General features: G+C 42.2%; 1 protein-coding gene across 8 annotated transcripts in view; it reads right to left on the reverse strand.

Moving 5' to 3' along the window:
- The window catches only part of GRM7 (glutamate metabotropic receptor 7), an 896,695-nt gene that overhangs the window by 276,017 nt on the left and 593,664 nt on the right, over positions 1–27,014 (reverse strand). For all 8 annotated transcript variants that reach the window (XR_014064798.1, XR_014064797.1, XR_014064795.1 and 5 more), the window contains one exon: positions 21,873–22,012. Coding sequence is in view for 4 of the 8 variants with exons in the window: in XM_081528173.1 (XP_081384299.1) it covers positions 21,873–22,012 (140 nt within the window). In the remaining 4 variants the exon portion in view is untranslated. The remainder of the gene's footprint in view (positions 1–21,872; positions 22,013–27,014) is intronic.

Here is a 27,014-nt window from a genome sequence, read left to right on the forward strand (position 1 = left end):
CTACTCTTTGGGATTTCCAGTTTAAAGTCATTATAAATCATTCTCTCACCTGGAATAATAAAAACCAAGTGGCCTAACTGTCTTTCCTAATTCTGTTCTTTACCTAGCCTCAGTCCCCAAACCAGTGATAGAATCCTAATTAAAAACCTCATGACTTCCCTCTGTACTTTGATGGAAGTCTCGACACTTCCTCCCAGGACCCGAGACTCACTGGTCCTTGATAACCACTGACCCTGTCACCTGTTCCTCCCCCTCCTGTTCACCTTCCACCAGCCCAGTGGCTACTTCAGCTCCCATGACCCACCAGGGTCTGGCCTCCTTGAGAGTTCTTTCTCTTTCTTCCATCAAGTCTGCTCTGTACCCACATCAGTGTCTTCGCTTCTTTTCACTCCCATGCCAACTCACCTGTCATCTCCTCAAAGACATCTGCCTTCCACTCTGAAGTATCCCTCTGTGTTGGATCACCTCATTTTATTGCCTTACAGCGTCTATGGTGAACTTTTAATGTATTTATTGTTTTACTGCCATATCCTGCACGTTGGACTTCCCAGGTGGCTTTAGTGGTAAAGAATACACCTGCCAATGCAGGAGATATGAGAGACATGAGTTCGATCCCTGGGTCGGGAATATTCCCCGGAATGGGAAGTAGCAACCCAGTCCAGTACTCTTGCCTGGAAAATTCCATGGGCAGAGGAGCCTGGTGGGCTACAGTGCATGGGGTTGTAAAGAGTCGGACACAACTGAGTGACTAATTTCTCTGACACACACACCTGCACACCAGTGCTGTGTTGCTCACGACCAGAAACCTACACCCTTCTGTTTAAGGTAGAACCCTCAGTATTTAGAATCTTGCTTGAATTAACAGGTATTCAATGGATATCCAGTGAATGAATGGATGAATCAATGAATATGCTGGGAAGAAATTTCATATCATTCATTTTCTTGAATGATATGAAATCAAGAAATGCATACTTCTTAACTTTATTGGGAACACTGAGTGAGACGATTTAAGTAAGTTTTCAATGGGAAGCCTAACACAGCATGCATACGATAAATGTTAGTTCTTCCTTTTGTCTTCCTAAAGAATGCATAATTTGCTTAATGTCACTTATTTCAAAAAACATCCTCAAATATGAGGGAACACATGGATCCTAAGAAACAGAGGAACCGCATCCTTAATGTGTCCCCAGAGCGTTTCTGAGAGCTTGCTGGTTAACTTCTCACTAGTAAAGGCTGCTCATTCTGTCTGTCATTTTTCTCACTTAAATGTCCTCTATTCCTAGATCAACTTTCTACCAGAAAAGAATCCAGTCACCATAATTGCTATAAATGGTCTTCACAGTTGGACTTTATTGTTGGCCTATACAGGGCACAGTCTCCTTGGCATCCTCCGGCCTCTCTGATCCACTGGCTCTCCCCCAAACCAGGGAGTGCTTCATGACCGCCTAAGGACACGCTGGTCCCTTTTGGCACTGTCTTCCTTCAGGCCCTAACTCACATCAGTTCAGTCCAGTCGCTCAGTCGTGTCTGACTCTGCGACCCCATGGACTGCAGCCCGCCAGGCCACTGACTCTCAATGACCTTTCCCCGTTTCCCCAGGCAGAGTCAAATTGCTGGTACCAACTCTCCTGGGAGTGGGTCACCTACGTATCAATTTCTTCTCCTATTCACAGTTCAACAAGGTGGCATGTGATGATACTTGGAAGCAGTCAAGTGGCAGATATTTTGTCTAGAGCAGTGTCTATGAGATTGAGACTCATTTAATCAAACTCACTGGGTTCACAGGACCCAACTCGCCTGCCATGGTGTGAAATATTAATTTCTAATTAGCAAAATGCTTTGACCTCTGAAGTGCATTCACAGCTCCGGTGTTTACTGCAGCTCACAGCCGGGCAGTCTGCACGGTGGCAGCCTATGCTCAGCCCAGCGACACTGAAAATCTTTCCTCCGAATTCTCTGAGAGCCCTGAGCAGGTAGTATGCATGGTCAATATCCATTGTAATAGACATGAGTTCTTTTCTCTCTCTGACAAAGCTTTCTGCTGCCAAATAATACTGAGAGCTCAGTCACAGTGATAACAACAATCATTAATCCTTTAAACAACCCTATTAGCTGGATATTATTCCCTCTTTCTCAACAGAGGAACCTAAGGCACAGAGAGGCCATAAAAGTTGCTTAAGGCTTTGTAGTCATTATTTGACAAATCTAGGATTCCCAGTCCATCTCACTAGCTGCCTATCTTATGCATTGAATTAAAGGATGACTTTGAACTTAATTTGAGAAAGAAAAAGACTGATGCAACCTGTGGCCTTCTCTCAAGCCTACCCACCCACCCACTCACATCCTTTGCACTACCCTAATCCAGGTAACCATTCTGGACTCAAATAGACACAGTCCCATTTTAAAATGTGTCTCCTTTCCTAAATCCATTTTTAAATTTACATAAGTAAGTAGTTATTTGACCATTATATTAGTTACGTGGGCCAGTGTTTCTCTAAGTGTGGGCCACAGCTCATCCACCTCAGAATTATCTGCATCACTAAATGATGTTGTTTTTAGTGAGTCAGAATTTTGAAGGTGGTTGTGGCCTCTGGTAATCTCAATTTCAACATCCATCCCATTCGTTCACCCCCAGCAGCATTTATGGCAATCTATCTGAATGTATGGCAAAAATGGAAACTCTAGGACTCCCCTGGTGGTCCAGTAGAAAAGAATCCATCTGCCAATGCAGGGGACATGGGTTCAATCCCTCGTTGAGAAAGAGCCCACATGCCATGGAGCAACTAAGGTTGTGAGCAACAACTCCTGAGCCTGTGCTTTAGAGACTGTGCTCTGCACCAAGAGAAACCACAGCTATCAGAAGCCTGCACACTGCAACTAGAGAATAGCCCCCACTCGTCACAACTACAGAAAGCCTGTGCATGGCAGTGAAGATCCAGCACAACCAAAATAATAATAATAATAACTGAAACTCTAAACTCTACATTTAACCTCTCCTATACCCAACCAGCCATAAGTCTTCAACACTCACAGTGAATCACTGCCTCCAGAGTGCAAGCAAAGGAAGAAAAGTAACACTGATGGACCATCATTTTGTGGGGTAGTTCTTTAGTTAACAATGCAACACATTGGTGAGTTGAATATTACTGGGCCAATTTCATATTTTGAAGCTCAATATCAGAGTGGTTAAGTTGCTGTTAACACAGCTCTAAATCTAAAGCCCAGCTTAATGCCACTCACTGGGAGGCTTGTTTATGTGTAACTGCTTTCTCTACTGGGTATGAAGAGGCAGGCCCTTCCATTTTCCATATGCTACTTTCTGATTTTTCTATTATGGGGCTTGAAATCTGCATTTTCACCAGCTGGAACTTGGGGGAGACACTGCAGGGGCAGAAGAAGAACCCAATTCTGCTACCTTGAGAGGCCTGGCTGAGCTGCATGTTTAGTTTTCATTTCTGCCACCTAGGGAGGTATCTGGGCAGTGTACTACCCCGTTAGCCTCTGTGATGGATGTTCCTGTCTCCCCCATCTCTTCCATGACTCCCCACAGTCCTGGCAACCACACTCTTCACATGGGAGACCTGAAGTAAATGCTCCTGACTAATGATGGCCTCTGTGTACCACAAGCCCAGTAGCCACCGCGTCACGCGAATGAAAGGGCCTGGTCCAAGTTCAGAAAAGTGCCAAGACCTTTATCCTAGAGGTCTGCTCCTGGGGTCATACACATTTCCTGAGCAGCAAATCAAGGGTAAGGTAAGAGTAAGTTAACATTTGTGTGAATCTAAAGCTCTTTTTCAACCAATTTTTGTTTTCCTCTTACTCACAGAGAGACCATGTTCAACAGTGGTTATGAATGCAGACTATGAAACCAGAAGGCCTGGTGTACGTATCACCTTCATTAATCACCTAGGCAACCTTGACTGACAATGCAGTTGAAGATCTGGGGTTCCTCATCTGTAAAATGGGGATAAAAATAATATCTACCTAATTAATTATCCGTGAGAGTTAAACGAGCTAGCACACAGCACAGCGGTCAGCATACAGTCGGTAATCAAAATGTTCCCTATATGACTAATTGTTATTAATCTAAGATCTCATGATACTGTGTGGTAGACATGGAGTTAGCTCCTTTGCACAGATTATCACAGAAACTCCATGAAGGAGGTAATTATAGAGGAGCTGTTTGTTATCCACTCATACTTCCTTGGTCCACATCATCAGTCCCTGGTGGGCAGTCCTGGTACACGCCAGTTACTCTGCCAACAAGCTGACCCTGGCATTCCTTGTCACCCTGCTTGATGGTGGTTTCTGGCCACGACTAGGTGGAAATGCTGGGGAGACAGTGTCCATGGAGCATCCCTCAGCCTGCAAAGGCATGGGAGTTTGCAGATGAAGTCCCTCAGCTTCCTTGCCGTGATTTTAAGAATGTTCTAGACACTCTCTCAGAGTCTCCAGTGAGCTTCGGCTCCAGGCACTCACAATGGTAGCCTGTCTGTAAACACACTCTGTCCGGCCATCCCTTCCTCACCTCTTGCAGGTTTACTGCCATCATCTCCTCAATGCTTCACCCAGACCCTTGTCTTATCATCTGCCTCTGGGGGAAGTAGCTCAGGACAGTATTGTTGTCCCCACTTTACAGGCGTATCCACTGAGGCCCAGAGAGGTTAATTGCCTTCCAGAGGCCATACTCTCTTCTCCTCCATGATGGGACTGTTCTCTGCTCCTGAGCATATGCCTTCAGTCATGGTTACAGGGCTCTGGGGATGCTGAGTAGAATAAGCTGGGAATTAGGGAAGGTTCTGCAGAGAGAGTGACGTTGGATCCACACCTGCAAGGACATATAGGCAACGACATGCCTGGGGGAGGCAGGTTGAGACAGGACTCACATGCAATCATATACACAGGAATGACCTTGTGAGTTGTTAAAATACAAAAATGCCCTCCCCCAAGTTGGTGAACAGCACTGCTCTCCTCCCTCCAGGGTCCCCGTTCCGCCAGGGCTTTGCTAGGTCTGCCCATGATCCAGCGGCTTAAGGGTTAACAGAAGCAAGCAGCTCCCAGGACTCCTGTCCAGCAAGGACTGGTGACTACTGATCTACTTTACTCATTACTCAATATTTGCAGTAGATGCTCCTGGAAGAAGGAGGAGCACAAGCAAAGATATTTAGTGGTTAAACCCCATGTTTCTTCCCCTCCTTTTCCTTTTCAAGGCCCCATTCATCTCACAGCTGAAAAATAAATGTCTGTGTGATACGTTGGCCAACATAAATTTTTAATGCCATGAGCAATTACCCAGTCAGAGCCTTCCCCGTAGCCTGAGAGCTGATGAAACACAGCCCAGCGCTTAACTGTGAAGACTTCCACCTAAGATGGCAGAAACATATGGTGTTTCAACAGGTCAGTAACTCCCCAGATTTCCCTCCAGTTGGCCTGTGAAAGACTAAGCCTGCAAATTCATGGTTACTGAAAGGCGCTATCAGTGTGAGGTTCGGTGATCTGAGCAAAGGAAAATGGCTGCAAGGGAAGTACCAGCAGAACAGATAAACAACAGCAGCCAAGTTCACGTTGAAACTTGGACAGCCGTATTTTTCACGTTAATGAAGTCACCTTTCCTGGCACTTTGAGCTTGCTCTTCCAGGGGAAGGAACGAGGGCTTGTGATTAAAGACCAGCATTTCCTTTGGATGCAACAACTGGACATCAGAGCCCCTTGCATATCACGCTGTAGCTTAGAAACTGGTATGTACCGAAGTCTCTTGAATATATTCGTATGTGATTTCACTTTTTAATTGGAAGATACAGACTTTGCAGGGAGAAAGGGAAATTAGCAATCCCCTGAGAAATGGCTGCAAAAAAGGAGTCAAAGACATTTAAATTAAATTTCAAAAGGCATCTTTTGGAAAGAAACCCGGGATGACTCTTCTTTGTGTTGATCACAGTGAAGAGGAGGAGAACAGAAATAATGAAGATACACATCTCAGAAAGAAACAATCAACACGCGCGGCAGGCTGACAGGAGCCCCAAAGCTATGGCCTCTGTGGAGGGTTTTTCATTCCTAAAGAAGTTATCGAACACAGCTCAGTCTATTATCTCTGGCCACATATACACGGGTGTCTTTTGAAAATAACCACTTTGGATAGTAACTGGTCTCCACTGATTCATTCTGAAAGCCACGTGGAATCAGGGAATTAGAGAGGTAAGATGTCTAAAGAATACACCAGGGTTGGGAAGGATGGGAGAAGGGTAATTAACACCACCTGAGTCTCTGTCTATGGAAAAATCTCCTGTCCCCACTCAGCTGTCTCTTGGGGTGACATTGTGCTCTGAGGCTCTGGGAGCTGCATTTTTCAGGGCAGCTGGGCACCTTACTCTGTTGGGTGCATTTTATAAATAAACTTAGGCTCAAGGCACTTCAGCCTGCTCCAATATCCTTTCTCCCTACACTGCAACTGCAAAGTTCTCTGAAATGAAGCAAGTTGCTTCCAGAGAAGAGATCCAAGGTTGGACTCTTTGACCATTGTGCAACTTAATTTGTAAGCATCAGTTCGGTGTCTAACACGTGCTGGGTGCTGGGAGAGCCAGGACCTCTGAGAACTTCACGGAGGAGGTAAAAGAAATGAAGCTGCCATAGGGAGAGGGGAAGCCCCTCTTGGGAGGAAAAGGTAGAGAAAATGTTTGATGCAGGTCTTTCCGAGGAAGCCGGAATGTCCTCCAGGGCCAGTGTTTAGTTCAGCACTGGATTATGGCATTTTGACAGATATGACAAGATATGGAACGGTCAGAGAGCATGTGACAGATTTGAGACACTTTAGGGAGGGCTGTGTGATGGGAGCACAGGGGCTGGGGGAGACAAAGGCCACAGGAGGAGAAGGCAGGAGGTGAGAGGAGGACCCTCCCTGATCCAGGAGAAAAGGGAGACAGGTGGGGATGTTACCACCAAGGAGAAACAGGTCAATTCAGGTTTTAAGAAAAGCAACAACAAATATAATAGTAGTCCGCACAAACATCAAGTTGGCAAAGAGTTTGGGTTATATTACTGTATCAGTCATTATCCTATGGAGAAGGCAATGGCACCCCACTCCAGTCCTCTTGCCTGGAAAATCCCACGGACAGAGGAGCCTGGAAGGTTGCAGTCCATGGGGTCGCTAGGAGTCGAGCACGACTGAGCGACTTCACTTTCACTTTTTACTTTCAGGCATTGGAGAAGGAAATGGCAACCCACTCCAGTGTTCTTGTCTGGAGAATCCCAGGGACGGTGGAGCCTGCTGGGCTGCCGTCTATGGGGTCGCACAGTCGGACACGACTGAGGTGACTTAGCAGCATCATCCTAACCACTTTTCATGTACTTGACTCTCACAACAGTCCTATGGGACAGGTCCCTACGAGTCCTGTTTTATAGACAGGGCAAGTGAAGCAAATTAAGTGAGGTGAAGCAAGTTGGATGGTAGCACTGGAGAGTGGTGAGGCTTGGGGCTGAAAAGGAGGCAGCCTGCCTCCCCAACCCTTGTGTTTTAACACTGTGTCATACCATCGCTTCAGAGACGACCTGTGTCAGCACATATCTGTTAACAGTAACCTACTAAACTCCTCTCCATTTTTTAGAAAGGAAAATTTCTAAAATTTCAGAGAAAGCAGGTATGACTCTAGAAAGGTCACACAGAAGAATCCCTAGTATTTTCTGTTTACAAATAACCCTCTCGGCCACTTTAGCTCTACTTATTTCTAACGACAAATTTAGAGTTGGGACCAATTAAAAAAAAAAAACAAAAACAGACAATCCCTAAATCCTGAATAGTCCATTATCAGAATGCTCATAATATTGGTTATTCCGAGTAAGATGCTTGATGGTGAAAATTTGTGAGGCTTTCAGGGAATCTTCAATAGTTTCACCATAAGATGCAAGCTAACGGCCACAAAGCAGATCAGTTAGTCTTCTGCAGACAGTCACATCAAGTGGGATGACACTCATTTGTGTAACAATAACAGTGATGAGAGAGAAGAGCTATTGGTTCCACCCCTTCTTGCCAGACTCCTGTTACTATAATCTGGCACTCTTGATTGAATCCTGTAAACTGGCATTTATAGTCAAGGTGATCTATACTTTTAATAGAAAAAAAAATAACTATCAGGAAATATACACACAAATCATGCAACTGATTATTTACCAACTTCAGTGTGAGCTAGCTTCTTGTTGGAGCATAAATGATTTCAGGGCAATTTCAAAGAACCACTTACCTTTCCCGTGCATATCCATCACTGTGTTAAAGCTCGCTTCCACAGCGTGATTTCAAATGGCAGACATCATGTTCCCTGCTAAGATAAAGACCTCCGTGTCCCATTCAGTTCTTGTGAAGGCTCTGTTACACTACTGCCACATGATAAATCAAGAATGCCTTTGTTATTTATGAGAAGTTTTGCCTTCTTGGTATTTTCCCACTGCATCTTTTCTGTCTTTCTTGCTCTCTGCTTGTTACTTCTTCCTCACTGTCATAGCTAAAAGGACTAAGCAGGGAAATGGAAACACCCCCTGCATCGATGAGTGGATGAATGCTTGCTCAGGAGGTTGTAAGGAATGAACACTTACTGACCAGAGAGCTCATCTGAATGGCGGGTGAGCTGATTCCGAGACATGAAACAAAGGGTGTAGTGAGACGACTACTTCTCCTCGGCTCCCCTCACCCCATTTTCCAAGAAGGACAGAGATTTCTCTTTGGGCTCCATCATCCATCAAATGAGAGAGGGTAAATTTTGGGGTCAGAAGTTCACTGAAGCCACTTTTATTCTTAACAATGGGAAACTGGCTGTACAGCTGTGTAAAGACCAGCCAGATCCTGTTTCCAAGCATGGGAAACACACTTATGAATTTGTCCAAATGAGGGCTGGGTGGGGTGGGTGGGGGGACGCCACTGATTTCGATTTTAGGGGATTGTTTACTACTCTCAACTGAAGAATCTTTTGGAGAAGTTGTCTGTAGACAGGATCCTATCAAATTCAGGACATTTAAAGATGGCATGAGCACAACATCCCTAGGAATGGCAGGGCTCACCTGAGAAAAATGGGGGTGGGGGTCTTCCAGGTGCAGTAACCAGAAAAATGAATTCTCGTAGACAAAGTCCCCAACTTAGGACAGAAAAGGTAATGTAACCAGGAAGGCTGTAATAGCATCGGTGATGGGGCTGGCTTGCTTAAGTAACTGAAGGATGACATATGCTCAGTGGTCGCGCTGTTTTGGTTCTGAAGGGTGCAGCACAGTAGAAAAGGGAGAGAAGTTTCACTTTTCATTGTGGACCAAGACACTGGAACAAGAATGAACCTGGATGGTGGGGAAAAATGATGCCACCAAGTAGCCCACCACAATGTGTCCCAGACCTCCATCGAGGATGGCTCTGAACACAGATGGTTTATCAGAGACTAAAGGATTCTAACTCTGTCTACCTCCTCAGAACAGATTGCCTGCAACTACCCAGCTTAAAAGAATCAAGGAAAGTAAAACTGTCTATGCTAATGTGATTTTACAATCTAAGAAATTCTTATTCAGGAAGATAAAAGTTACAAATATGTATTTTTTAAGGTTTGTTTTAGGAATTTCCTGAAAAAACATCCATGTGCACAATACATTACTCCAAAAATAAATAAATAAATAAATAAATTTCCATCAGGGTAAATAGCTCATTTTCAGGACCAATTATCACTTAATTGGCATATATTCTCTCATCAAACATGAGTTTATGCTAAAAGACTTGCTTCAAAACCCTTCTTGCTAGATCTAAAGCAAAACTAAAATATCTTGGACTTTGCCCAATTCTGATCAAACCTCCCCTACTGAAAGAAGTGCCTTATTCTAGACCCCCAAATTTCAAAAGGATCTGCCCTTGACCTCCCTCTCCTGAGACTCTACCAAGACTCTTTGAAGATTGGGGCCCCCTTACCGAGTAAACTACAAACTCAACTTTGCATTATCAATAGACAACTTTGGTAGCCATGTCAAGGAGTAAGCAGTCAACAGCTTCCAAATTCCAGGCTATTTACTATTCCATGACCTTTAATACAGACCAGAGAAGGTCAGAACAAGGTATACACTCAAGAGTGGAATTTCTAGTTCATACAGCAATTTTATGTTTAACTGTTTCAGGAACTGCCCATCTATTCTCTTTCTCTGCATTTCTGCTTTGTTATTTAGAGAAATGATGTGATGAAAGCAAAATGCTCAGGATTGTGGAGGCTACACTAGGACAAGGCTGGAGGCGAACAGAATTCTCCTTTAGAGCTTAGCTAAGCCTCCTACGGTGTTAATTACTCTTCTGTACGTCAATCCTGAGTCCTCACTTGAGAGGGATTATGTCTGCTTATCATTAATTTAGGGTTCTTAATTCAGGGTTCTTCTCTAGGCTTTTCGGGGGTATATGATTAGAACATTTATCAAACAGATTAGCTCAATTAGATACTAAGTGTTAGTAGCTCAGTCATGTCCTATTCTTTGCGACCCCATGGACTGTAGCACGCTGGGCTCCTCTGACCATGGAATTTTCCAGGCAAGACTACTGGAGAGGGTTGCCATTCCCTTCTCCAGGGGATCTTCCCAACCCAGGAATAGAATACGGGTCTCCTGCACTGCAGACAGATTTTTTACCATCTGAGCCACCAAGGAAGTTAAGATAGATGCTAAAGATGCTTAAGAAAATCTCATACAAATCTTATCTGTTTACACAACTACATTATCTATTTTAGATAGGCTTAACAATGTATTTATAACATGGGGAATACAGGCAACATTTTGTAATATCATAATTGGAAAGAAACCTTTCACTGCACAAAAATATTTAATTAAAATATGACAATGATAGAGGTATAATGAAATTAAAGAAAATAAAAATAAAAAATTAAAGGAATAATGAAAATATGTTGCAAAGAGCTGATTCACTGGAAAAGACTCCGATGCTGCAAAAGATTGAAGGCAAAAGGAGAAGGGGCAGCAGCAATGGTTGGATAGCATTACTGACTCAATGAACATGAATATGAGCAAATTTTGGGAGACAGTGACGGGGCAGGGAAGCCTGGTGTGCTGCACTCAATGGGGGTCACAAAGAGTTGGACATGACTTAGTGACTGAACAACAATATGGATTTTACAGATTTCATAGAAAAACAAAGTTAGGTAGTAAAGCACAGTACTTAGGCAAAATAGTCTGCTCCCTTTACCTCTCTCCCCAACAAAGATTTCCATATTTTAATTTCTTCATTTATCAATATGTTACAGCAAAAGAGACTTTGCACATGGAACAAGATTACAGACTAAAAATAAGGAGATTATTCTGGATTATCTAGATGAGCCAAAGATAATCACATTGGCCCTTCAGAGTAGAGGAGGAAGGCAGAAGAGTCAGTGGGAGATACAACTACGGGAGAGGAGGCAGGAAGCATTGGAAGCACAAGAGGGACTTGACCCACCACTGCCAGCTTGGAAGATGGAGAAATGGGCACCAGCCAACATATCAAGGTGGCCTCAAGAAGCTAGGGTCAACCCATGGCTGACATCAAACAAACAGAGATCTCGGTCCGACAACCAAAAGGAACTAAATACTGCCAAGGACCAGAATGAGCAGGACTCATATTCTCCCCTAGAGTCTCCAGAAACAACTCTGTTGACACCTGGATATTAGCCCAGTGGGATCCCTATGGGACCTGTGACCCTCAGAACTATAAGAAAAGAAAGGTGTGGTGTTTTATGCAACCACGTTCCTGGTAATTATTTACAGCAGCAAGAAATATGACAAGAAGTATGACTATGAATCCCATATGCTTACTTATATCAGGAAGATTATAGCAATTCATTTGCAAAGTGTACTTGTGAAGTAGCTGTTTTGCTTGGCTTGATTAGATTTTAAATATACAGGGGCTGGGGTTCAAAGATAGTATATGATGTGCTTTAGCCACAAGTGGCTGAGAATGTAGGACTCAAACTTGGGCTTTCTGATGCTATCCCACTTTATAAGACTATCTCACAGCATGTTGAAAACACTTCTAATCTAATCCCTACATTTCCATTTTAGCAACATCATGTCACCCTTGGATTTTTGGCTTCCCAGAGCAAATGGTTAGGCAGAGGGTACATAAGCTCATCTTTTCCCTTTTCTAATTTTGGATTGGCAATAGCAAGTGAGAATCCCTGTTATAACATCTGAGCTCTCTAAACTCATCCTTATTACTTCTTTTTTCAAATGTATTTTGCCTGAGCTCCAAACACAGTAAGTAATGAAATTCAACAATTTCCCCACAGAACATAGTTGTATATTAATAAACAAAAGTGATTTGCTGGAACACCTACAATGCAAAAAAGAAATAATGGGGGTTCAGGCTTCTGTAAAGCACATGCTTATGAAAACATACTGATAATTATAAATACCATGCATCTTCTAGACAGTCATAGACAGAACACAATTATACACCATTGGTTACAAGAAGAAATGCTCATGACAAAGGGTGATCTTGGTTTCTTTCATTTTCAGTATATTTCAGAATTTGCACAAATACCTGTCTCCAAACAAAAGCACTGTCTTCATTAAAGCAGTTCTCTTTAGAAGGCTGTACTTACTGACCATTTTTTTAAAAAGCTGTTACATCCTTATGGCTGTTTTGAGTCACTGGTGCTATTAGTATATTATTGTTGACTTTTGAAAAACAATTCCTAGAGATCATTTATAAAAAGTCAAGTATATGTGGAAACCAATTTAGTGGAAATAAGTTGAAATCTACTCTACATCTAGATTTAGTGAATGAACTGAGATGCCTGTGGGCATAAGGAAATAGGTGAGGGAGCAGAGATTGGGGGGGTCAGGCAATGGGGGACGGTGGGGTCTGTGGAGACATAGAGAAGTGGGAAGCCTTTCCTGAGATCCAATCAGCTATTATAGCCTGGAATAAGGGCATATTACTGCCTGATTTGATTTTGAAAAGAAAAGCCAAAAATAAAGTTATTCTTGCAAAATTTCTTGATTCTTAAAATATTAGCAAGGGATTAAGTTTTTAAACACTCCTGCCGTGTGTATTCACTTTGGGATCTGTAGTCTGAGGTTGCGTCGCAGCTGGAAAGCAGTACTTACTGTACTGGATTTGTTCATGTCCTGTGTAAAATACCACAGATTCAGAGATGTTGACACACGGAAATAACTCTTGGCCCTCCGGTCTCAGGGTAAATGCCATCTTGTCAGAGAGGCCATTCTTGTCCTGGTTCACAGACTTAGGATCCGGGCCCAGGCATGAGAGCCATGATCCTAAATCCTTTGCTGTTTTGATTCTTCCTCCAATGCAACATTAAAAACTAGATAGGTAGGTAGGCAGTGGATGGAACCAGTTTTAGTGGTGTGATAATCAATTCACTTTCTCTAACACAAATGCTGCTGTTCACACCCCGACACAATCCCTCAAGAACAGTTATCCCACCCTGTGTGGTCAAATAGCCACGAGTAGGTTTCTAAAATGAAAAACTATTACAATATTGTAAAGTAATTAGCCCCCAACTAAAATAAATAAATTTATATAAAAAAAATAAAGTTATTCTAAAAAAAAAAAGAAAAAAGAAAAATCAATGGGAAAAAATTAAAACCAATTCTTTTATTCCTTTTCATCCTTTTTTTTTCCCCCTCTATCATTCAGAGACTGAAAGAATCTATCTATGCAATGTGAACTGGCTTACAGACCACATATACAATTCTTAAGAAACCTGTCTGGTGAACCAAGGCCTTAAGTGGATCCCTAAATCGTACAGAATTGCTGACTACAGTAGATTTCTGGGTACATCTTCTCATCCATTCATGCAATAGGCACAGGGGATTCTAAATCAAACATGACACCCTTATTCCTAAGTAATTTATAATATAACCCAACTGTTTGTCTGCTTATCTGCTCATCTATTTCATACAGAACAATCATTTATAAGCATCACACTAGGTGCAGGGGGATAAAGGAAACAAAATACAGTTGAGCACTAGAAACTGACATTTTCAACAGTTATGTGATAAACTAAGGATATTACATTATTATTACTTTTGCTATTATAGCTACCATTTGTTGAATATTTACTGTGTGCCAGGCACTGTTTTAAGTTTGTTACATATATTACTATATATAATTCTAGCAATAACCTTATGAAATTGGTACTACTGTAATCCTCTACTGCTCATAACTGGTGGAGCGAAGACTCAGTTCCATTTAATCAGATCAGCTACAAAGCCTGTAGCCCTGGTTACTAATAACAAAACTATACATTATAAGATATGAGTCATTCATTATGATGATCAGTGGGGTAATTTCATCAAAGCAGCCTTCAAACTAAAGTTAAAGAAGTACTAGATTTTGACAACTTACATATTTTTCTCTTTGGCAACATTACTTTGATTATGGCTATCCATTACCCCATATCTCATGTAATACTTTGTAAATCATAAGCATGATTAGACTTCTAAAACATTTTTACTACTGCAATTATGAAACAATAGAGTGATTAGGAGTTTTATAGGCAGTATAAGTAAGTATTGATTTGGGAAGAGATAATTTGATTAAACAGTGATTGCTGCAATCAACCGTACTTTTTGTCTTTAAATGCCAGTGAAAGACAAAATTCTAACCAGGGTGATAGATTCAAATATTTAACAAAATTACAACTTTTAACATTAATTTTTAATCACCGCAGTTTAATGAAATTTAAAAAATTCTGCTTATTAACTGTAGACTGACATTTTATTTACCCCAGTTTGGGTGTATTAAAACAAAAACTTTTATTTTTTTTTTAATTTTTGATTGCTGTAGTGAAATAGTTGTAAGTAGAAAAGTAAGACACTTAAGTTTCCTTCGGTTATTGATAAGGGAACAATCCAGAGAGCACTATAAATGGCTTCCAGGGCTTCCCAAGTGGCGGTGGTGGTAAAGAACCTTCCTGCCAATGCAGGAGACCTAAGAGAGATAACAGATGCAGGTTTGATCACTGGGTTGGAAAGATCTCTTGGAGGAGGGCATGACAACCCACTCCAGTACTCTTGCCTGGAGAATCCCATGGACAGAAGAGCCTGGCAGGACACAGTCCATTAGGTCACAAAGAGTTGGCATGACTGAAGAGACTTAGCATGCACGCAAAGGTTTCCTAGGGCTCAAAGGATGTCACCTCCAACCTAGGTTCTAAGCTTTGCCTCCTTTCCTTTGGAGCTCCTGCTTTGTGGCCACCAAATGTCTGCCTGTGGCTCCTAAGAGGCACATCCACTTCCTATAAGAGGTGGTGGAGTCTCAGATTGGCTGACAGGCATCCAGTGGTTCATCCCAACTGGACAGTTTACTGCCCGTCATCACTATGAACATCGGTGATTGGTTCAGGTCTTGCCTCTGGATTTAGGAACTGTGCAAGGCAGACCACATGACTTAAAAGGAAGTTTGGGTGCTCTTCCCAGAGGGAAGAAGTGTGGCTGCTTGTCATAGAAAATTTCTACCATTAAAGAGATCATATTAATCTTACCACGGTTTTATATATTAACAACAGTAACAAACACAAATGCTTGGTGAGTGTCAGGTACTATGCTAGTAATTGTACAAAAAAATAATTAAAACATGGATTCTATCTTTTAGAAGATTTCAGTCTCTAGTTAGAAAGTAAATTTAATAGGGAACAAATTTCTTAAAAAGCCCCCCACACACCTCAGAAGATTATAAAGGTGGACTACCCTATAGAATGACTGATGACTAAGGTGCCAGTAAAGGTTAAGTGATATTTATCCAAGCTTCCATTTAAGAGTGTGTGCAGTTTACTGCACACACTTGGCTATTAAGTTGGCTATTAAGGGTAGTTTTTTTTTTTAAAAAACAAACAGACGTTTTGGGATTTTACAGAATTTCAGTTAATTAGAAAAATTTACATTGCAGGCATATCTAAATGACCTACTAACTGCAAATAACCAAAAGATGACAGAAATTTTGTTTCTAATATGCAAAATATATGTGGAGCTTATTCATATCATAAATGTATAGTTTTTAAAACTCTCTACCTTTCATATTATGCCCTTATCCCCAACATATTTCCATCCTAGTTTCTACACAGTATTGCATTATTCATTCTAGAACACTTTTTTCTTCTCTATCTTGGGAACTATGACTTATCCTTCAAATTCCAGTTCAAATTTATGTCAGTGCCTTAAATCAGCACCTATCTAAATCCTGTAAATGTTGCAGTATGACCCAGGGAGCGCAAGCCTAGTACTCTGCGAATACCTAGAGGGGTGGGATGGAGTGGGAGATGGGATGGAGTTTTAGCATGGAGGGGACATACGTATACCTATGGCTGATTCATGTTGATGTATGACAGAAGCCAACACAAAATTGGAAAGCAATTGCTCTCCAATTAAATATATATATATATATATATATATATATATTTAAAGTGAAAATAAATAAAATAAACCCTGAAATAGAGTTTATCTGTTACAGAGCCCTGGTCCCATCCTGGGAATTCCAAGTACAGGGACATTTTTTCCAACATCTCCAGCAGCTCCATTCTTCCTGATACCCTGCGGGTAAGCAATGGATATTTATTGCATTATTCCCTTGCTGCTTCTCTGCCCGGAATAACATTTTCCAGAATCTCTGCATGGTACAACACAAACCTGAGGCAAAAAGCAGAGTTCTTTCTGTAGGGGTGGCAAGTGGGAGAATGAATGGCTTTCTTCCTAATGGCTTCCTTCTGATGAATTCTTGTTGGAGAAGAAACATTCAAATAGCAAACCCTGTAGTCATCTGTTAGCCCAAGAAGAGGCAGGGCCTAGAGCTATTACTCCAGCAGTGAGGACTCTGGGTGGCATTCTGTAAAAGACAAGGTGCTCTCAGACACCCAAATTCCAGAGGATCGGATACAGAATGCCAGGCAGTCTGGTCTATAACCCTGGGATCATGAGACTCTAAAACTTTCACCTCCTAGCTAAGAAACATATTTGCAATTACTGACCACAGAGAGAGCTCTCCTGAAAACTCCATTTCCTCGAGATGATCTCACTGGGGGCTGAAACAGTACTCCGTAGTCTTTGTAAATGGCAAGCATGCTGCTGCTGCTGCTGCTAAGTCGCTTCAGTCGTGTCCGACTCTGTGCGACCCCAGAGACGGCAGCCCACCAGGCTCCCCCATCCCTGGGATTCTCCAGGCAAGAACACTGGAGTGGGTTGCCATTTCCTTCTCCAATGCACGAAAGTGAAAAGTGAAAGTGAAGTCGCTCAATCGTGTCCAACTCCTAGCGATCCCATGGACTGCAGCCTACCAGGCTCCTCCAGCCATGGGATTTTCCAGGCAAGATACGTGTTACTTAAAATACTTGTTTTATATCTCATTGACTAGGAGCAAGCAAACCTACCAAACTAAGTTTACCGAAAGTCCACTCTCACAAAACTTGGAGGTGAATCAGAATAATTAGAGCGGAAGTAACACTGTGAGCAGGATGACCCTAGAAGGACAGGACAGGCACCACTGGACAGACCAGCAGCTGGGGCCTGGGGCTCCAGGTGAGATGGGTGGGGTACCCTCTGGGGACTGCATTTAAGTCTTTTCTTTGTGATTCCAATTAGATTTTACAGTATCTTAAGGAGTCTATAAAAGACATCAACAGGGTAACCTCTTTGCAAGGCCAGTTATCTCAGTAGTCACCCTCTGAATTAACCCAGCCTTTCAGGGGTCTAAAAACAGTCCTGCCCCTGGCTCAGCCATTCATAACTTTAAGGTACATGTTATAGCAAGCATCAGTCACTGGGTTTAGCTCAGGAATCGTGGTCCTGTCTGCTCTTCCTACCATGACCTCTCAGCATAACAAGGAAGAATCAAAACTGTTCCTATTTAGTGTTAAATCAAGCATATATCCCTATCTATCTTCCATAAACAAACAAACAAAAAAACTCAAAGAATACAGCTTGGCCCAACTTTCCAGGCAAATGAGACAGAATCTTTTAAATTGGGTGTTATTTGGAGTAGTTGGATAGGAATTGTGACACATTCTATGAGGTTTTCAAGGCCTTGAGTTCTCTGCTATTAATTTTCTCTCTTTCTCTAATGTATTTCAAGGCCATTTATAGGTTAACAACTTTTTTTTTTTAATAACTATAGCCTGAAACTCTTTTCTGAGCTTCAGACTTATATCCACTTCATTTTGGCCCTCATGGATTTGGGAAGACTCGATTGGGATTCTCAATCTTCCCCTCCTGCTCCAAGCTGTCTCCCTCCTCTCTTGTTAGAGCATCTGCAGGGTTCCTCAAGCTATGAACCTGGGATTCACTCTTGATTATTTTCCTCCAATCCCAGTATTACTCTTCCTTTACTTCCAGTACTAAATCCCAATTATGTTTTTCTTCCTGTTATATATATATATATGCAATTATAGCTGCATATGCATATACATATTATATATATATATATTTATATTATACATATATAAATGTTTTTACTCATTTCATTGTATCTCTGCTAGTATCACATTCTCTAAGCCAGTGGTTCTCCAAGTACTATCAGCATAGCACAGGTACTCCTTTGAAAGACAAATATTTGGGCCTCCTTGCACTCCCAGATATCCTGAGTCAGAATCCCTGGGAGTGAGCCCAGCAGATATGTTTCTACAAGCCCTCCAGATGGTTTCTGTTGCACACGGAAGTGGAGAACCCCTTCACTAAGCCACCCTACTTTGGCGCGACAACTGCAATGTAGTCTTCATTAGTGTTTCTACCGCCATGCTTGCCGTGTACTATGCATCACCTTCTCAGCAGACAAAGTAATATTTTATTCCTAATTCTGAGCCAGCCACTCCTTTGTTTAATATTTCTTCATGGTTTTTAAATGCACTCAGAATAAAATCTTTAAAATATTTATCATGGTCTACAAGGGACGGCTCTGGCTCTTACCTACTGCCCTAAATTCTCCTCTCACCCCTCCTCCCCATCCTCTCCTTTAGCTACACCATTGCTGTGCCTACTTCTGACCTGCTCCGTGGATCACTCATTCTCTCCCCATCGTCTGCTCCTCATCTGCAAGGCCTCTCTTCACCTCCATCATTCTTTCTCCTGCCATGCCTCTTACCACACTTCGGAATTTTCACACTCATATCTCTTGTTTACCATGTAATGTTATTCAAGATCTTCAATTATGTACAAACAAGAACTATGTTTGTCTTGATTTCCATTACGCACCGACTGCCTTGTACAACGCTTATTGCACGGCAGGTACTTAAAAATACAAAAAAACAAAACAAAGACTTGTTGAATGGCTGCTAAACACAATTTGTATTAAAATACAAACCAAAGAACAACCTTCCTGTCAGCTCACTGGGATGGTGGACCTTGAGAGGGAAAGAACTGAACAGATACAAGCAGAACCAGGTGGGACAATGTGCAAAGGATGTAAATGGCCTATTATAGCTTGACCAACCCATCTCATACACAATCCTCTCTTCTAACAACCATAACCCAAGCTGTACTGGCCCCAAGACATCTATTCTGTGTTTTATGCTCAAAAACCCATACTCTCAATCGAAGTGCCTCCTAAGGTCTACACCAGTAAAGGCTAATGGAATTATTTCCAGGTTTGGAAGAGACATTAGAAGGACTTCTCTGGGACAGAGCCTGTGAGGGTTCATTTTACGTGTCAACCTGAATGGGCTATGGGTGCCCTAGTATATGGTTAAACGCAGCGAGGGTGTTCCTGGCTGAGATGCACATTTGAATTGTTAACTGATTCAAGCAGATTGTCCTCCCCAATGTGTGTGTGCCTTAAACAACCTGTTGAAGAGGTGAACAGAACTGAAAGCCTGCGCCTGAGAGAACCCTCTTTCTCTCTGCCTATCTTTGAGCTGGGACATCAGTCTTCTGCTGCCTTTGGACTCAGACTGGATCTTAAGCCATTGAGTCTTCTGGATCTCTGGCTTGGCAACTGCACATCTTTGGACTTCTCAGCATTTATGATAAATGACAGCCAATTTCTACAACATATCTATTTATCTATCTACCTACCTACCGACCTATCCTATCGGTCACTTCTCTGGAGAACTAATAGTAATACAGGGCTCTGATGGACACAAGACAATCATGCATTGCATATATTATTATTTCAAAGTACATCTCTGGATCTAAGGAGCCCTATCTGATTTATAAGCCCAACCCAATGTACTTGCCCACAGCATCCCAGCTGTGGACATTATATGCGAGCTCAAGGCCACCATCAAGGGATCTGCTGTAGAACTTCTTGAAGTACAACCCCCCAGTTGACACATCTCAGAAAAAGAGGCCCTACAGCATCCCTGCCACAGCCCCCAGGCTCCAGGACTCTAGCCATGAGGCTTGGGCCCGGACAGTTTACATTCTGTCCCAGGAGGGGAGAAAGAGGAGCTATACTGGGCCCAGCCAGGGTGGAAGGACCCTGGCCCAAGTGTTCTTTACTCCCTGGGAAGACAAGCATATTCATTTAGACTAAACATTAATTTCAAATAGGGCATTGCAAGTATTATTAGAAGCACATTATTGAATGTTAAACCTGAAAGAGTAAGAAATTAAAACACAAACAAATAAAAAAGGGGCTGAAGGGCTGTCAGTTAACACCTGCTACTGCTAAGTCGCTTCAGTCGTGTCCGACTCTGTGCGACCCCATAGACGGCAGCCCACCAGGCTCCGCCATCCCTGGGATTCTCCAGGCAAGAACACTGGAGTGGGTTGCCATTTCCTTCTCCAGTGCATGAAAGGGAAAAGTGAAAGTGAAGTCACTCAGTCGTGTCCGACTCTCAGCGACCCCATGGACTGTAGCCTACCAGGCTCCTCTATCCATGGGATTTTCCAGGCAAGAGTACTGGAGTGGGGTGCCATTGCCTTCTCCAGTTAACACCTAGGCAGGCATATTTCAAACTTCAGAAGAATATAAATGCTAACCGGACAAGGCCACTCCATGACTATGGGGGAACAAGACAAAGCAAGGCCACTCAGCCATCACGTGTGAAACCAGATACATAGGACACTCTGCAACTATAAAAATATCAAGACATCTCCCTTTTCCAGTTCACATGAGATCAAACTGCCTCTTTCTTAGTGACCATTCTTGCCCAGCTCTTATCCTCCCATCTCCTAGTTCAAAATCACCAAGACACCCAATCATTATATTGTCTCTACTTCCTAAGAATGGCCCAACCCAAAATTGGTCCTTGCTTCCCAAAACCTCCTTAGAATTACCGGACTCAATGAATCTCATCTGAACTCCACCCTGAAGAAGCTTTGCTGGAAGGAGTTTGTTTTTCATGTAGTGAGGTAAATAAACCTTACTGTGTTTGACTACAGGTGAGTTCCTGACGGGCTGTGCCTGGTGAACTCTGACATAACCTTGCACAAAGAACTGGTTATTCACTCAAGGTCATGCTTTACAGAATGAAAGAGAGGTTATGGAGATTAACTAACACTGATATTACCCAGAGAACCTCAGTGTAAGTCAAAATGACTCAGTAAAATGAATTAAAAGAAAAAAAATCTACAAGCAAATAAAGGAAGGAAGGAAGGAAAAACAATTTGAGCATGAGAAAGATTTCATGAAAGTATTGAAGTATTAGCGGGTACCTTGTTGGTTAAGCAACTTGAGCCTCAGTTTAAATGAGATGATTCAGAGCTTTGCCCAGTACACAGTCAGGCATGAACTCCACACACATGCCCATCACCGCCGTCAGCATCACTGCTCTTGCTGTTGTATTACCATGGTTATCAGTCCCTGCTGGTGCTCTTAAGAAGCTGCAAGTATACTTGCGGATACTCACAAACACATCTGCCTCATGGAGCATATTAAAAACCTGCTCACTCATTTCACAAGCAAAGGAAGAGGGACAGGCAAAACTCACATTGAGCTGCAGTTCATCTGTCCACTGTCCGATCAGTCGGTATCCAGGGTTGGTGGTGTTCGTGGTCTGATACTGGAAGATGTCGTAACGCCCAGGGGCATCCCCGTTCTTGTTAAACATGACTGGGGTGCCCGCGCTACCTGGGGAAGACAAGACAATGACAGATTTTATAGTTAAACAAGATTCTGTCGATCTCTTGTGCCCTGGCGAATAGTCTGAAGACCTGGTGATGAGCAAGGTACCTAGAGGTAGCCCTGTTCTTTAACAGGTTCCCCCAACATGTCCCTGACACTCCTGGACAAGTCATCACTATGCTCTGTGAATGCTCAGTAGAGAAGGTAGGAAGACAATTTGTTTCCCCCTTTGAACAGCTCAACTTTTTAATGTCTTAAAGTAGTTTGTTCTACTTTGTCTTCTCTTGTAAGGAATAAAAATTAAATGCATTATTTTTCAGAGAAAATCTTAAGCTTTATTGTTGTTGTTACTATTATTATTTTAGTTTCTACCAAACACTAAATTGCGCTCAATAAAGAATCAAGACATAATAAATATATTTTTAAAATGAAATACAAGAGAAGTGAAAAACAAGCTCAAAAGTTCACTTAAATACATAGTTGAATACTGATTGCATTTAAAAGTATTTTTGGCTGATTATTTCTAATTGGCTTTAAACGATAAGCAGGCTGAAATGCTTAGCAGTGTGCCTGGTGAATGCTTAACAAACAATGGATTCTTTCTCAATTTTCTATTTGGGTCTTATTTAAAATGTCTATCTTAAGACTGAAAACAATTTTTGGAACAATTAGATAGTGAAGCCAGTTTCAAAAGACTAATGCATTGTTTTGAAAAAATATATAACTTGAAAGTTGGATACAAGTGAAAAGTTCCTTAATATTAACCATATGGAACAAGAGGCAAACCATATACAAAGAATAAAAGATGTGAATTTTAGTAATCTTACCAACAGTTACAGAAGAATCACCAGAAGTTTATAACTGAGCACTATTTCTCTCATGATCTCTGAGAAACAGGAAAAATATCACTGGCTTCAGGGTATGTGACTACTGTCTGCTCTGCCTATAAGTTAATACATGATCCATATTTCCAACAGAAAACACTGCTCTATTTCCTGCCATTTACAAGGAAGTTCATAGATCAATTACAGGCTGAAACAGAATCACTGAGAACATTTTGCTATTTTTAGGGGGAGGGGCCAAGTAAATCTTAGGTAAAGAGATGAAGCACTTTCATTAATTCTCATTAAAAATTTTAAGATGCTGATGGTGGCAGAGCTTTGCATCTGGCTAGTAGTCATTAGCTTCTACAGAACTTGGGCCAACATGGTATTTGAATTAATGACATGGATGAAAGAACTAGGGCATGTTAACTGAAGAGGAGAGAGGATGCTTGATACAGTAAGAAAGGATGTCTTCTTCAGGAAGGGCTTCCCAGGTGGTGCAATGATAAAGAATCCACCTGCCAATGAAGGAGATGCAGGAGACTCAGGTGCAATCTCTGGGTCGGGAAGATCCCCTGGAGGAGGAAATGGAAACCCACTCCAGTATTCTTGCCTGGAGAATCCCATGGACAGAGGAGCCTAGAAGACTATGTAGAGTCCATGGGATTGCAAAGAGTCGGACACGCATGAGCACACACACGTGCATACACACACTTCAGGAAGCAAGCATGATGCTGAGAGTGATCCCACACAAACAATCAATCAACACAACAATGAAGTTTAAAAAAGGGTCCAGAAATTAGGACACTATACTCGGTGACAAGAGGTATACAGAACTGCAATCTGGGACTGACAGGTACCCCTGCTAGAAGAGACGGTCCAGCATGTAGACAGGGTACAGAGGCAACTAAAAAGAACTCTACATTATCCGACAAGTGTCAGGCACAGACTTTTATGGCACTTTTGCATATTAAAAAAAAAAAATCAGAGCTTGTGACAGGATGTATAATGGTCTCCCAGGCAGGTCCAAGTTCTAACCCCTAGAACCTGTGAATGTCACCATACCTGGCAATGAGATCTTTCAGGTGTGATTACATGAAGGATCAGGAGATGGGAGAGATTAACCTAGATAATCTGGGCGGGCCCAGTGTAATCACAGTGGCCCTTATAAGTAAAGCAGCAGGAGTCAAAAGAGAAAGGAGGAGATGTGAAGATGAGAACAAGAGGTTGGAAGGACGCAAGGAAGGACTCCTGAGTCCAGGAGAGCAGGTGGACTTTAGAAGCTAGAAAAACTGAGGGAGCAGATACTCAGAGCCTCTAAAAGGAACTAGCCCTGTCTTCACCATAACTGAAGCTCAGCGGGACCTGTATCAGACTTCCAAACTACAGAACTGTAAGGCAATAAACATGTGACATTTAAGTTATTAATACCAAATATATGTCTTGAGTTTGAGCACACTCTGGGAGATGGTGAAGGACAGGGAAGCTTGGCATGCTGCAGAAGATGGGATCACAAAGACTTGAACACGACTTAGAGACTGGACAACTACAATCAAATATATGGTAGGTTTTTAATGGTAGCAATAGGAAACCAACATAGACCTGGAGGACACAGAACAATAAACTTCCTAACTTTATAGGTGAGGAAGGCTACTTTAGGTTCAGAGAGGGCAAATCACTTGCCCCAGGTCCACTCAGCTCATTAAACTAGAAGATTACACAACGACTGGCCTTGGAATCCCCTAGAAAGGCTTTAAATCCCAGGTCTAACACTCTCTGTATGTGTGACTTGAATCAAATTATTCAGACTCCCTCTACTTCTTATTGTAAGTAATAACACCTTTCTCAAGAGGTTAGAGAGAATTAAATGTACTCATGTACACAAGGTGCTTAGTCTTATGCCCTAAATGCTCAATAGATGATCACTTTTTTTTAAATAGCTTTCATTTTTACTATCGTTTTCTTTGCTAAAATCTCAAGACCAGACATGCATACACACGTGACTAATAATCTTGTGTGCGTGTGTGTGTGTGTGTGTATTTGGCTGCACTGGATCTTACCTGTGGCACCTGAGATCTTCTATCTTTGCTGCGCTCTGTGGAATCTTTTAGCTGCAGCCCGTGGGATCTAGTTCCCTGACCGGGGATTGAACCTGGGCCCCCTGTATTGGGAGCATGGAGTCTTAGGCACTGGACCACCAGGGAAGTCCCCCAGACTAATCACTTTTCCCAATGCATCAAAGTTGTCTCTTCTAACTGGTATTTAATTTAAATTTCTCCATTGGTATAAACATTACAAAAAATCTTCCAAACAGCAGGCTAGAATCCATTCAGGGAGTGGGCATTCATCTATGAGTAACACTAATTTGGTCCCAAGAATTTGAATCAGTGGCTGAATCTGTGTGTGGCCAAGGGCCCCATTTCAATGTGTTTCTTTTCTGCTTCACCTAGACACTATCCCCACAGTCCACAGAAACACCCCCTAAGCCCTCTCTGTGTAGGAATCAATAGAAGTCTTTCTTATTATTTTTCAGAAAGACATTACTATTCAGATACAGCTCTTTTCTTTCACACTGGATACTAAGATTCATGTTGTGCTTTGCTATAATTCTGCAGCTTCTACTCATTAAATAATAGGATGGGAGCTCTTCAGAGTCTTTGAGAGGATGGAGGAAGAATATCAGAGGCCTGGGGCTCCAGAGGATCTCAGCCTACCTGGTAAATATCCATGAGAAAGGCACAGACTGCCTCATCTCTCTCCCTCCTTACATTTCCTTTTGAGGAGAAATGATTCTTGTAGAGCCCTTTCCATGCTGATTAAAGATCATTCTTAAAAAAATGTAAGGCAGAAGAGCTGAATATGTTACCTAAGTGATGTGTAATGTATGGTGTGGCTCTGACCTTTTTGATGGATTCTACAATGCAACTGGCATTTTTTTTTTTTTTTTACAGTCCCCCCTCACCCTGCCCTCACACACACAAAACTCCTTTTTAACATCACCCCTGCACTTCTTGAAAGAGAAAAAAGGGGATTTGTGTTCAATGAAATCTGTATCAAAAAAAAAAAAATGATCAAACAATTGCAGAGGAAATTTATTTGATTAATAAATTATCAAAGGACAAGTGATCCCCTGCAGAAATGTCTACAAGGTATCAAGGCCAGAAGAGAAGTGTCCTAAGGTAAAGGAAGCAGGGCCCTTGATCGGATGGGATGCTGAAAGGAGAGAATAGGTGACAGAAGGCATGCAAGTAGGAAATCTTCCCGGATGAGAGTATCCGAGTGAAACTCCTTTTTTTTTCCTGGATGGAGAATGATTTGGGATGTAGGCTGCTCCAATGACAAAACAGCCTTTTGGCATCAAAGCACTGACCTGATAGGCTTTTTCTTCTCTTTTTGCCAACCCATACGAAGGTTTCAGAAACGCAGCACTGATTTGCGTTTGTTAACCTTTTACTGCTCAACAAAAGACCCTAAGAGGGAGTGCTCAAAAAAAGACAACATGTATTTTGCAATTTGGGCAGGACTTGGAACAAAAAGGGCCTCTCTGGTGGCGCAGTGGTAAACAGACCATCTACCAGCGCAGATGACATGGGTTTGATCCCTGATCCCAGAGGATCACACCTGTCCTGGAGTAACTAAACCCGTGCACCACAACTATTGAGCCTGTGCTCTAGAGGACAGGAGCTGCAACAAAAGGTGCCGCCACAATGAGAAGCCCATGCGCCACAAGTGGAGAGCAGTCCCCGCTCACTGCAACTAGAGAAGAGCCTGCCACAGCAATGAAGATCCAGCATAGCCAAAATCAAATAAATAAAATTATTTTAAAAAAGAAAGAAAATAGAAAAGGGCCTCTCTGTTTCACTCACATCAGCTGGGGCAGCTTGAAGGTCACATGGTTAAGGGCTGATGCAGACTATCAGCTGTGACTATCAGCCGGAGCCATGACAGGAACACCCACATGCAGTTTGTTTCTTAGCTTTCTGGCTTCCTCCTAACATGCTAGCTGTGTTTGTAATACAGAAGTCACACGAGAACCATGCAATGGCCCTATGACATTTTACTGCTTAAAATTCACATACTGCAACTTCTGTATTAGACACAAGCTCACTCAGATTCAAGGAGAGGGGATGCAGATTTCGCCCTTGATGAAGGATAGGTAATTACATGTTTCAAGAAGACCACAG

The sequence above is a fragment of the Giraffa tippelskirchi genome, chromosome 9 (assembly GCF_054371585.1).
Source record: "Giraffa tippelskirchi isolate mGirTip1 chromosome 9, T2T-mGirTip1v1.2.pri, whole genome shotgun sequence".
NCBI classification, from domain to species: domain Eukaryota; kingdom Metazoa; phylum Chordata; class Mammalia; order Artiodactyla; family Giraffidae; genus Giraffa; species Giraffa tippelskirchi.